The sequence below is a fragment of the Drosophila busckii genome, chromosome 3R, assembly GCF_011750605.1.
Source record: "Drosophila busckii strain San Diego stock center, stock number 13000-0081.31 chromosome 3R, ASM1175060v1, whole genome shotgun sequence".
Lineage (NCBI taxonomy): Eukaryota > Metazoa > Arthropoda > Insecta > Diptera > Drosophilidae > Drosophila > Drosophila busckii.
This window is the reverse complement of record NC_046607.1, coordinates 23336343-23349571: the sequence shown is the minus strand read 5'-3', so window position 1 is coordinate 23349571 and position 13229 is coordinate 23336343. Positions and strand designations below refer to the sequence as shown.

General features: G+C 38.9%; 2 protein-coding genes across 2 annotated transcripts; one reads left to right on the top strand and one right to left on the bottom strand.

The window, feature by feature from the left end:
* The first annotated feature begins 232 nt into the window (after window positions 1-232).
* On the top strand, window positions 233-2567 carry LOC108602134. The gene is made up of 3 exons (XM_017990162.1): window positions 233-689; window positions 894-1191; window positions 1247-2567. Exons 1-3 carry the CDS (start codon window positions 295-297, stop codon window positions 2486-2488), a joined length of 1935 nt encoding a protein of 644 aa, XP_017845651.1. The 5' UTR covers window positions 233-294; the 3' UTR covers window positions 2489-2567.
* An 852-nt stretch (window positions 2568-3419) lies between these two features.
* On the bottom strand, window positions 3420-5596 carry LOC108602081. The gene has a single exon (XM_017990105.2). The coding sequence runs from the start codon at window positions 5526-5528 to the stop codon at window positions 3483-3485; it is 2046 nt and encodes a 681-aa protein (XP_017845594.1). The 5' UTR covers window positions 5529-5596; the 3' UTR covers window positions 3420-3482.
* Window positions 5597-13229: the final 7633 nt, after the last annotated feature.

Sequence of the window (13229 nt, the reverse complement as noted above, 5' to 3'; positions counted from 1 at the left end):
CAAAAAGGGTATCAAAAATTGGGCTGCGCACAGCTTTAATATGTTATTGTTTTTGAGTCATGGTCATGCTTGTCTCACACACATTGATTTTACAAGTTCATTTAGGTAATCGTCAAATTGTTTGCCATTTTAAGAAATAAGTGATAAGAGCTTGCAGAGTAAATTTTAAGTTAGTTGGTTAGTTAGTTGAAATCGCATTGTCAATATCACAACATGTATTGTGGCTCTTTTGTGGCACACTCGCACTTTAAATGGCTTGCAATCTGGTTGTGCATAGTGCTATTAATAATATATATGCATAGTCCAGAAAACTTTTATAAGCCAACCAAACTTATGTATAAACAGAGTGTAAATAAAAATGTATTTAAAAATGAAATGGAAAGTATTGATGAAGTGGCAATATTTAATAAAAGGCCTGTGCAAAAATATTATGTGAAAACGAAAGTGTGTAAAATACCCTACATACCCCCATTTACGGAGGATTTGATGAAATTTTACAAGCCCAAGACTTTTGAAACATGCAGCAATGAGACGGATTTGGTACAAGCCAACTTTGATGAAGACAGCAAAAGTTATAGACTGTATATAAATGAAACGTTGGCAGCACAAAAGTTAAATTCAACAGAAGTAAAGCTGAATTGCTACTACGAGGAAATCACAAGATATGCCGAACATGATTCTTATAATGAGTAAATTGATTGAAATTGTGGTAAAGAGTTTAAGTTTGTCGACCGCAGAGGATAGCCAAAAATGTATTCAGCATAATATAATATTTACTAATGCTTGAATGATTCGCAAATTAATTAATACATTTGGCTAACTATGTGCTTGACCTAGATTTAGTAATGAGTTGCAAGTTTGTTTGAGATACAAATAAAATAATTACTTTGCAGTCCGTTGCCGCGAATATATTTCTCACAAGGCTATGAGGTACCATTGCATGTACAAGGCATGATGATACACTGCTATGAGGCAGCTAATGAGACCAATATAGTGCAGTCGGATGCATATGCATTCATACAATACAAGCCAATGGCTGAGAAGCCGCAGAAGGTGGAGACAAATCGCCAGCCAAGTGTCATAATGTTTGGCATTGACAGCACCTCCAGAATTAATGTGCGACGCACTATGCCACAAGTATTTAAATTTCTAAGAGGCCCCGGCTGGTATGAAATGCAGGGCTACAATAAGGTAAATGCCAGCTAAATAAGTTCAAGTTAAAGATTCAACTTTCGAGTCTCTGCAGGTGGGCGATAATACGTTTCCGAATTTAATGGCTATTCTCAGTGGATATTTGCCGGATTCAGCCAAAGCGCATGTGTGCGATACCAGTGAGAAATATTGCTTTGATCGTTTTCCCTTTATTTGGAAGCATCTGAAAGCGGCTGGCTATCTAACTGCATATGCTGAGGATTCCTGGAGCATAAACACTTTCAACTATGTTAAGCCGGGTTTCGTTGAGCAGCCCACAGATTATTATTTTAGACCTTTTTTGCGCGCATTTGATGCCAAGCTTGATACCTGGAAATGCGCAGAATGCAGCTGGACTTACTGCATGGGTCGTCGCTTGCAAACTAGCTACATCTATGATTATGGACGGGACTTTACCAGACGCTATATTAAAGAACGTCCTATTTGGGGCTTATTTTGGACAAGCAGCTTTAGTCACGATGACTACAGTATGCCCTCAAAAATGGACAAGCATATATTAGAGTATTTATTGGATTTCAAGAAAGATGGCGTGCTTGATGAAAGCATTGTTATCTTCTTCTCAGATCACGGCGCCCGTTATGGTCGTATTATGGATTTGGATAGTGCTTTTCTGGAGGAACGCTTACCCATGATGTTTATATATCTACCCACTTGGTTCCGTGAGCAGTATCCTGAATTTGCCGATGCCTTATATATTAATCAACATCGTCTTAGCTCCAACTTTGATTTACACAATACGCTTATACATATTCTGCAACTGGGCAGACCTTCTGAGGCTTTGCCTTTAGCACACGATTGTCCCAAGTGTCACTCGCTGTTCTATCCCATTGACGAGCAGCGTCGATGCGTTGATGCTGCCATCTCGGAGCATTACTGCACCTGCGAGCCTTACAAGAGATTACATGCCAAGTGGGCAGATCGCATTGCACCGCGTGTCATCGAACACATAAATGACTATTTATGGGCACGTAATTTCAGCAGTCTTTGCGTCAATCTCACACTTCACTACATACACAAAACGGAAATGAAAATGAGCTTGGATAGAGATTTTTTTGAAAATGACATCATAGAGGAGACTGTCTATCGGACCAAGTTTAAAGTTATGCAAAATAGCGCTGATTTCTATGCCACAGTTCTCTATAACAATGTAACAGACCAGGTTACAGTTGATGTGGAGACTATAAGTCGCACTAATTCCTATGATAAAGACTCCACCTGTCTTAATGACAAACTCGGGAAATTGTATTGCATTTGCATGAAAGATCTTAGGAGCTGATCTTAAGCACAATTGATTCGTTACCCATTGTAACTATTTAATAATTTAAAAATCATATAACATGTGTTTGTTGTCTAATAGGCGGATGTAATAGAAATAAATTTATGTTACTGTTGCATGAAATTGTCATTAATTTAATGAATCTAGAATCTCAACTTGACATTCTCAATCATATTTAGTGAAAGTTACGCCGAAATTCTGAGTCACCAGGTAGGGATAGACATAGATGTTGTTTCATTATTAGGTTATATTAATTTAATATTATTTTTCAATAATAACAATGCATAAGTTGTGATTATAAGTGATATATTTTTTAAAGATTATTTTTATACCAAGCTATATTTGCTTGACGGTGCACTCTGCCATGTCCTGCGCCTTCTCTCTCTTTGTCTTATTTACTGCTGAGCTCAGCATGAATTCTTAGCGCGCTTTTGCGTGTCGAGTGTATTCATAACTTGCAATTTCTGTGTCGTCGACACTTGACATCACAGGTCATCGCTGATAACAGCCGCGACACGTGAACTCGCTAGAGAAAGGTAGCAAGAGCGAGAGAGAGGGAGAGAGAGAGATAGCTATTCAGGTGTGTATGGCCTGGCTGCATTCATTGAAATTGCCAAGCCAAGCCCATGCCCATGCAACTTGGCTGCCTATCAGCAATTCTTATCAGATCGTGGCAAAGTGGCAATGTTGCCCTGCTGCTGTTTGCATAAATACAGATACATACCTACATATATATGTTTACTTGCATTAAAACAAAAAAAGGTTCTTTTTTATCAGCAGCCACTCATGAGAGCTTATCTAAAATTGAATCTGAGCTGTACTTGAAACCTTTGAAAGTTAAACCTACTAAGCCCAAGTCACCATTCATTAGACAAGGCAACAAGTTTTGCGGGTTAAAACATATTTTGATTTAAGTTTATTCATGCTTGAAATTTAAATTGCCATTTACTAAAGATTCTATAAAACTTTGATGTGGTTTTTAAATCTTCGGTTTTTATTTATCATTTGAACTTGCAGCATCCATCGACACTGAAAAACGCCATTTGTGTTCCTCGCCAGACTCATCAGATTTATATTCCTGCTTGTCTATATAGCGTATATCTAAAAAAAATAGTTCTGTAAAATTTTTCGTTAACTCTGCCAATGCAGCAATATCTAAGGCCATATAGTTGCCCTCAAAACGTTGCAGAAAATCAGAAATGTTATGAAACTCGTTCAACTTAATAAAATCCAATGTGCACATGCCGCTATTATAAGTAGAATGCGTTCTGGAGTAGATGTAAATGCGTGCGCCCAGATTGCTTGGATAGTTAGACGTCGAGGCCAACCAAAAGATATACACGCAGTTCGCTTTAAAGTCGGCTGTGTTTTGTGGGTCCAGCAAGCGTTGTCGACTGACGATGCTCAGCATTAGCAAACAGGGTAAATGTTGTGCAAAGTATAAGTGAAAGGGGGGCAAGTCCCGATTGCGGATCTGAGTTGGAAGCGGTAGCTGGCTGCTGGGTTGTTCACGCAATAGAGGCAGCACGAAAAGGCAGTAAGTTCCTTCTGCTGTGTAGGTATAGGGATGCATGACTAGTACTAGACGATCCTTTAGCCACAGCTCCTGCAGCAGACGACAATGAGCGTTAAGAAAATGCGCCAATAGGCTGAGATCGTTTATGGTACATTTGCAATTATCTAGCGGGCATCTAAAGCCTTCAGCAGCAGCAGCCGTTGTGGGAAGCTCATAGCTTCTATAGGTACGTGGCCATTTACTAGTAGACTTGACATCAAATTGTGGTATAATACCGCGTTCATAAAAATCAGTTATGGCCCCAATGTTGGGCGTGCGTTTGACAAAACGTTTTTCAGCTGCAAGCTTAGCGCGCGCCCTAGCCGCTTGCAACGTTGACTCATATAGAGCAAATAATCTGCGTTCATTGAGCTTAGTCCAGTTAAAAAACTGAAGGCAGTTAAACTCGCGTTCGTTACTCTCCAGCATAAACAGTTCTATGTTGCTTGCAGCAAAGCGTGCACGCAGGCTCAAACGATCCTGCTGGGGCAAACTTTTGGCCTTGCTCCGTTCATACAATATGCGGCAATAGCTGCAAATCATATACTGCGCTTGAATTTCCGTTACGTGTAGTGTCACTCGTTGCTCTGTCAGCGGCTGCTTCTTTTTTTTCTTTATATATCTCACGACACGCTTATCGAGTACATCATGCTTTAGCTTCAGTAGTTTCTTCTTTGTTAGCAGCAGCTGTGTGGCATAATATCCCTCGCAAACGGGCCACAGGAAGTATGGATGATCTTTTCGAGCGCATGCATTATAAAAGTGCTTTAAATATTTGACTATTCTCATGCTAAACGTTGTAGTAGACTTTTTCGTAGCAGGCTTTGCCACTTTCCTCAACAGCTTTAGGCTCTGCGTATCTAATTCAAAATAGCTGCGAAAATCTCCGGCAGCGCCAATTTGTAAATATTCAACATTGTCTGCGCTGCTGGCCAAGCTCGGTTTACTCTCAACCTGCACGTCTTTGAGTGGTTGTTTTTGCTTGTGCCGACAATGCTTGTGCTTATCGGGACGTGGCTCTCGTTGCATCTTCTCCATATCCACCAAAAATTCTCTCAGTCCATAATCGAATACAAGTGGCTCTGGTTTGTCTTGCTGTTCTGTCAGTTTATCGTTGCAAACAGCCATCACATCTGCATCCATCACCTCTGCAGCATCCTCCTGATCATCATCATCATCATCATCATCATCATCAGCATCATCATCAATATCTGGTGGCATAGCTTGTGGTTCCCACACGAGCAATTCCTTGCCATTCATTTTGATGGTTTGCGATGACCAATCCTTTAGGTTCGAATCATCCGCTTCTCGTAGTGCGAATTTGAAAAGCTTTAAAAATTCTTCGTTGTCACTGTCACTGAACCGTGGAAATGATGGCACTTTTTGACGGACTGGAACCGGAACAGCGCTGTCATCAGAAGAACAATCTTCTACACGAACCAGACCTGCGTCTTTTATAATTTTATAGGTAGTTTGAGCCGCCATTTGTAGTTGAGCTAATGCACTTATTATATTTTGTTTTAGCTAGTTTTAGCTAAACAACTTTTCGATATTTTAAATTCTATATTATATCTTGAATCTTGAATATTGCCTTCTAAAAATCTGCCTCTCAACTGTTAGTCTTATGATTATTATGCATGGCATGCTTTAACTAACAAACAATTTATATTGTACTGTGTAACTGTTCTTAGTATTTCAGCATAAGTTTAACATTTTGAAATTTGTTGGCAACAATGTACAACTGTAAATGTTTAGCTTTCTAAAATAAAAATAAATTTATGGTTTTACTTGTGGTTGCTGCCTGTTGGCCGCGACTAAAATATTTAACGCTATATATGTAAATAACATTCACATGTGTGTGCGCATTTTTGGACATGAGCCGCTTTGGCTTGGCACATGGCTTGCAATTGGGTCGGGTCTTAACAAACTGTATCAAAAAGTATTTCGCTGTTAAGCTTAAAAAATTTACACTTAAGTTTTCTGCTCTATAAAGTAGGGAATACTTTTCGGCTAAATAAACAATGCGACGTGTTAAGGATCTATTTGTTTATAATTATTTTATTTATTGCTTTAATCATTTTTTTTTTTGTTTCTGTTTCTTTCTAGGTAAGTTCACTATTGGAAACAGTTGCATTAGTGGGGAATCATCGAATCTTCAGTTGCTGAATATTTATTTTTGAATCAATCACAGCTCTATAATTGATCTATTTACAAGCTGTTAGGAGCACATACGGATTTAGGATGGAAAGAACAAAGGGTTGACATAATTTCCGGGCAATTTGAAGCTATTTGGTTGGCTATTAATGCAGACGCACAAAAACATCAAATTATGCCCCATAAAATCATAAGCTGAATGAGTTGTAAGCTTCCATTCACATACAATTATGTATGCTTACAATAATAGCCATGTGTGTGTGTTTATGTGTGTGTATTGCTCAATAAAAATAAATGAGCGAGCAATGCTAAAGGGGCATTTTGTGGGTTAAGGCTACAACGTAGCGAAATCAACAAGCCGACCACAAAAACCGAAACATAAATTAAATTGTGCCGCAGTGCAGCTCGCGAGCCATCATCAGTTGCCTCTGGAGGGGCGTGGCAGTATAGGTGTGTTTCTGTCTGTGTGTGTGTGCGTTCATTTACAATGCCATTGAGTTGCGTGTTTACAGCGCAATTACAACTGTTAGGTTTTATGCGTCGCCCAATAGACGAGAGATCGCCTGCAAATATATGTATGCTGCAGTTTTATGAGCAGTCCGAGCGGACGCACACACACACACGCACGCACATAAAATAATTCTCGCAGTGCTGCGCGCATTTAAAAGGAAGGCAAGCGTGCCCTCTTGAATAATTTATTCAATGTCTGCTTTTAGGCGCAGGCAACAAATATAACAACTGCGGTTTTATTGCAAACGCGTACACACTCACACACAAACACACAAAAGGCCACTTGAAGTGTTCCACTCTACTCTCCGCACTCTCCGTTGCGTACACACAATGCCGGGTTGGAATTTAAATGGCAGTCAGAATTTATGTGAAGCCAACGAATGACCATTAAAAACTCAAAACAATCTGAAAATGTTTGAGGCTCTGGGGCTCTGGGGATCGTCTGGGGTACAGTTGTGTGCACGCATAAATGTTGCGTTGTATTTAACGATTTATGAAAATTGATTTGCTGTCATTGTACATATATTTTAATAGCAGATTAATTGAGCTATGAAAATAGCAAACAACAGCGTGTTTTAATTTGCTTGCTCTCTTTTTAAATGTCTTATAAAGTAAAGAACAACTCAAGAATCATAAATAAGAAACCGAAGGCATCTAGAATTCTTTCTTAATTGAAATATTGCAACTGTGTTTTGCACTATTGCCACTTAAAGTAACCAATTTGATAACTAAAACCATAAAGACAAGCTTAAGCAGCAAAAACAAAACATTCATACTAGAAGTCGCTCTACATACACAGCTACCAAACATGCCAATTGAAATGCATACATCAAAGCCTGTCTAACTTCCACATGAGAAGCTAGCAAAAGCAAAAAGCAAGAGAGAAAGCTGAACTAAGCTAAGCTTGTTGTTGTTGTTGTTTTCGTACAGCAAAAGAGAAATGAAAACAGAATATTTTGATAAGCCTTTTACCCAAACAACATTGCTAACTGCTTACATAAGTGGAATTGCACTCGAGTCTACATACACACACATGCACACATACAAACGCATTGTTTTAGCAGCACAAAAGAAGTTTTGCTGCTTTTAATTACATACATACTATATAGTTGCAGTTTAACTGCAGCTATATAATTATTTTTACTCAAATTAAACTTCTGCCAAATTAAATGCTACAAATACACACACCAAGAATTACATGTAATGCAAACTAAACCGATACATGTGCAATCTCGCGCAACCTTTGAAACACACACACACACTTTTGCCTTGAAGAGCGCTTAAGAGCAGACTCGCCTGACTCTAACGGCATAGTATTCAAAACACACACACACACAAGCACGCAAGCCTAAATTATGAGCTCACAAATATGCATATTTATAACACTTCACTTAACCAAACACATAGTAAATCATTTGGGTAACACAAAAGTGTCGCTTGGTTGTGATAACACTAGACAATTTTTTGTTTAAGGATGGGAGAGTTCAAAGAGACTTCCAAATGTCTGCTGTTGTTTAAAAATAAAATAAAGAATAATTTGCTTGATGGAGTGATAAGTGCAGAAGGCAGTTGATTGGACTTATTGTATATAAAAATAACTAACATGAAGGTTACTGATACGGCAAATCAGCAAATGCAATCATTTAATATTTGGGCGCTCGACTACTGAATCTAATCTAACATGTACATAAGTAGCTAAGAGTAAATCATACCACAACTTAACAAATAACATATATATTAAATGACATCAAGCAGCTAATCCCTACAGGAACTCGCCTCCATCTGGTTTCTCTGCCGTACAACTTTTATAATTTCGCGACACATTAATACAGTGATTAATAGTTGCAACTTAAATATGTTTTCAAGCGCTCTCAGTTGTTGTTAGATAAAACGATTAATAAGCTCGTTAATGTAGCGCGAAATAGGATGAAGGCAAAAGTTTTGTTGCGTTTTTAGCGCCTAGTATTTAGACTTGAGCTTAAACATAAGGTTTATAAATGACCTAAGGCAACATGCATGCTGCTTTGGGCAACTTAAATCTGTTCCTTGCGCGGTGTCATAAATCATTTCCACGTTCTTTAAGGAAATTAACTTTAAGCTGGCGCCAGTGCCAGCGCCAGTGCCTTCGTATACTTATTATTACGTATACGTGGCAGCACACTGACATTATTTTGCTACAAACTTATTGAATATATATGTATTTATATATATAAAGTTTGTGTCTGTGTGCATGTTCCCTTGCTCGAAGCTGATTGTGGTTGGCCAGGTGCTTCGCAGCTGCCTGCCCTGACGTTTATTAAATATTTTTGCTGGCCACATTCTTTACAAAGAAGCAAGTAGCTTACTTTAAGCTGCCGCTTGGTGTGTGTCTTTAAGGTGCTTAGTGGGTGTCTCTTTGTATTGTATTTGTTGGTATTTTATTTGCCCATATCATCATTAAAAAAACGAGCCGAGGCACACATGCAATGTCTGTTTGCATAGCCTCAATTTGCAAGGCAATTATTCGGCCGCTAGGCATAACTGACAGACTTGACGTGGCAGACAAAAGGAGTCGAGTCGCCTCTCCTATGCCGGCCTTGCAAGCCTCTTATATAATATCCTTGGCGTTACTCTGAAAGTATTACGATGATTTGCATAATTTTTTGGCGCACCTTCAGTGGCTTCTGAGCCCAGGCTGCCGTTTTTTTCGCCACTTTTTCTGCTTGCTGTTGTTGTTGTTGTATGCGCATCTTTATCTGAGTTTATTTTGCCTTTTTTTTTGAGCCAACATGTAACCCACATTTTTGTAACTGATGTGAGTTTGTCTCTTTCTCTTTCCAGTTTTCCTCTTCTTTTTTTATCTGTTTGCCTGATCGAAATTGCTTTTGTGGTTGCTCTTGTAGCCGTTGCAACGCTTTGTTGTTATTTTAATTTCAGACATGTGTGTGTGCTAAGGCAAATGCCTAACTCTTGTTAAGGCAATTTTTTGCGACCCCTCTCTCTATTTGGGTATTGGACTTAGATATTCATATCAGGAGTAGGCCTATTAAAGCTATTTTCCGCTAAAATTGCTACTGATTGCCGCTTTTGTGGCCTGGTACACAAAAATGCGGTTTGCTACCAAAGAGCCAACGAACTTATACCCTGGAATACACGAAACAATGAACAGCTGGTGTAATTAAAAATTCATTGCAGTAAAATGTAAATATTTTTTGACTATTAAAAGAAAATTAAGAAGTTTAAGCTGATTATAATATAATACATATATTAATAACGCAAAATTCAGATGCACACATTACAGCGCAAGCCTTAGTTATAGTTTGCAGTTGAAACTCACTTGTTTGGTTTTTTTCCACTGCTAATTTTCTATGCAAATTGAGCTTCGATAGTAAATTTTCATGAAAATTTCTTGTTAAAAGGTTTTGCGTAAAACAATTTTATATATATGCATGTATATGAAACAATTTTAATACAATTTTAATGCACAGAAGTAATTAAAAGCAGCCGCCATAACGTTTTCCATAAATTGTGTTTGTAAGTGTGTATGTAAAACATTTTAGTGCCTGTCGTTGGCATATGGCGATGCTATTTTCTTATTTGTTTTTTCTACTACTATTTTGTAAATATTTATTTGTACATTTTCCTTTTGCGCTATTTACCCACTTCCGTTTTTAAGTAAGGACATGCATACAAGCAGCAGCAGCAGCAGCAGCAGCACTCACCATGCAGCATTTCTAAGGAATGTCGTTTTCATTTTCACTTGCCAGCAGTAATAGCAACGGGAGAGAGTGAACAAGAGAGAGAGAGAGAGGGAGAGAGGGCTGACCCAGACTCGCAGTGGAATGCAACGTTTTAGTTTCGTTTTTGGTTTTCGGCTTGGGCAAACATTTTGCTTGCAATTTGGTGTAAACCAAACCAAGCGACAGCTTATCGCTCTACGTCTCTTTCTCTTGCCCTCTCTTTTCACACAGACTCTTTCTTTATATTTATAAGCTTTAGCATGTCAAACGTAGCTTGACATGTTTACGTCACACGACTTTTGATTATCAATTTAACTTGATGAAATTGTAATCAATGTGCAATGACTCGACACCATAAAGTACTTTTCACTTATCACGCTTAAAAATTTAGCATTTAAATGAATTAATTGTGTTTTAAAAATACATTTAAACACTTGAGCAGCCTGCCTGCCACGTCATAAAATTGACATTTAAGCAGCTGCCAAGCACGCGTTTTCCTTTTCCTTTTTGGCCACATGGAGGCAGCAGCCCAAAGTGCCTGCTGCTGTTGCAGCTACAGTTGCAACGATAAATTCTTAATGGGTCCCGCATGCAGTGCACTGGCCAGCAAAATGGCGTATACTTTTTATTATATATATTTTTTATGCATTTCTTGCACTTTTTTCTTTTCTTTCATCATGACGCAATTTGTCTGAAATCTCAGCGAGACATGTACACACATACACATGTGCATGTGTGACTTTTAAATTATTAATTACATACCCGCTTGGTTGCCTTCGCCTGCTCTCTCTCTCTCCCTTTCTCTGCCTCTCTGCGTGTCTCTCTGGCCTCAGCGTTATTAATTTTCTTGCTGAATTGATGAAAGCTCTGTTGCCTATTGTGTGTTCTCTCTTTCATTCTCTGTCCCTTTCTATCTATCTCTCTCTGTCTCTCTTGAGTCTGGACACACCTGTCGACAAATTTATTTGTTTGGCCATTGGCTTTGAGTCGGAGCTTTTTGTTTAACAATATTTATTGCACATAAAAAATGTCTGGTGTTGATGTTGTAATTAATAAATTACCAGCATATTTTGCAACAAATTGATAACATTGTTGTTGTTGTTGTTGTTATTGCTCATTGCTGGTCTACAGCAATAAGCACATATTTTCAGACATACGAAAATAACTTCGGCTCTAAAATGCCATACAAATTCAAAACTTTTGCAGACTAAAATACTTCATCCTTGATATCACACACACACACACACACACACACGAGACGTGGAGAATTTAATTAATTTGTATGCAGCTTGGCTAATTGGTTTCAACAGTTGCTGTGGCATGTGTAAACCAATGCGCACCTGATACCGTTGTCATTGCCCTTGCCCTAGCCGGCTATAAGTCTTTGGTTGAGCGTAGGGCCATTGCACTGACACGCCTCTGCCTCGTCTGTCATCATTAGGCTAATTTATCATATACGAATCTTGCATGACCAAGTGGCCAAACGTCTACGCACGCATGCTTGCTTTATTCTTAATAAACACTTTAATTAGACCTAACCAAATATTAAGACGCAAACTTGGCTTGCTTACGTTGGCTTAAATACCCTAACTATATTCTATAAGAGCAGATTTTTAATTTGTGTAATACTTTGCTAATATTTAATTTGATGCTTTAAGTTGACATTTATATTTACTGGAGATAAAGTCTCCTAATCCGCAGTTACTTGGTTATTATTATCTGCCATGGCTAAGCTGAGTAGCTGTCACACTCACACAAACACAGAAATTGTGAATAAAAGTTGGTGAACTAGCAATGAGCTTTGTCTGGCTTCAATTGCCGCAGCAAATAAACAATGTTTTTTTTTTAAATATATAGCTTACTTATAGTGTGTTATTACATTATGCTGAACCATTAATTAAATTTGCAAACGCTGACGCGATTATTGTATATCATGAGTGCCCACCTGCCACCCCACAGATCCACGCCCACTTGGTGAGGGAACGAGGCGCGTAATGAATACAGACAATTAATTGTTGCGTTGTATTTTCATTTGGCGCTTTCAACATTTCATCTGCAGTTGTCAGCCAACTTTTGTCAGCAAAGCAGTCGCAGACGCAGACGCAGTCTCCCGCTCTAGCCCCGCGCCTCTTCTCTGCTGTCACAGCACTTGACTTGCTGCTCCATTCTTATGATAAATGAGTTGTTACATAACACGACTGCGCAAGCTGCACAACCTGCCGCCTTTTAATGTGTGTGTGTGTGTGTGTGGAAGAAGCGCACATATTTTAATCCTTTTGGGTATTAAAGGCATGCCAAGCGGCCATTCATCAGCTGCTTCCATTCGCGCTGCAGTTCGCTTTGTATTTATGCTACATAACATATATGTGTGTGTGTGTGTGTTTGTGTGTGTTTCATCCAAGCCCAAAGGCATAATGAGCCAGTTTACGCTTGCCACTCACTACCGCAATGTTGCACACCCACACAGAGATCTACTTTGGTAACATTGGCACCTTTGGGCGCCTCCCAGCGTTCTATTTGTTAAAGTTGCAACAAAGTTGCCGCTGTTGCATGTGGTGGGGTTATGTGGCAGCTCAAAAGGAAAAGTTTTTTCTGAATTGGCCAGGCTTTGGACTTGTACTGTGGTGTGCATAAATAATATTTTGTAGGCTTCGCCCGCAGGCCTTGATCTTTTCAGCGCATTTGGCCAATTATTTTTGCAGTGGTCAATCAGTCAGTCAAGCATCAAGTCGTTACCCCAAGTGGCAAGTTCAATAGCCTTCGCTATAGCTCGCGATTAAGGGGTGTTACTTTTCTAATTTAT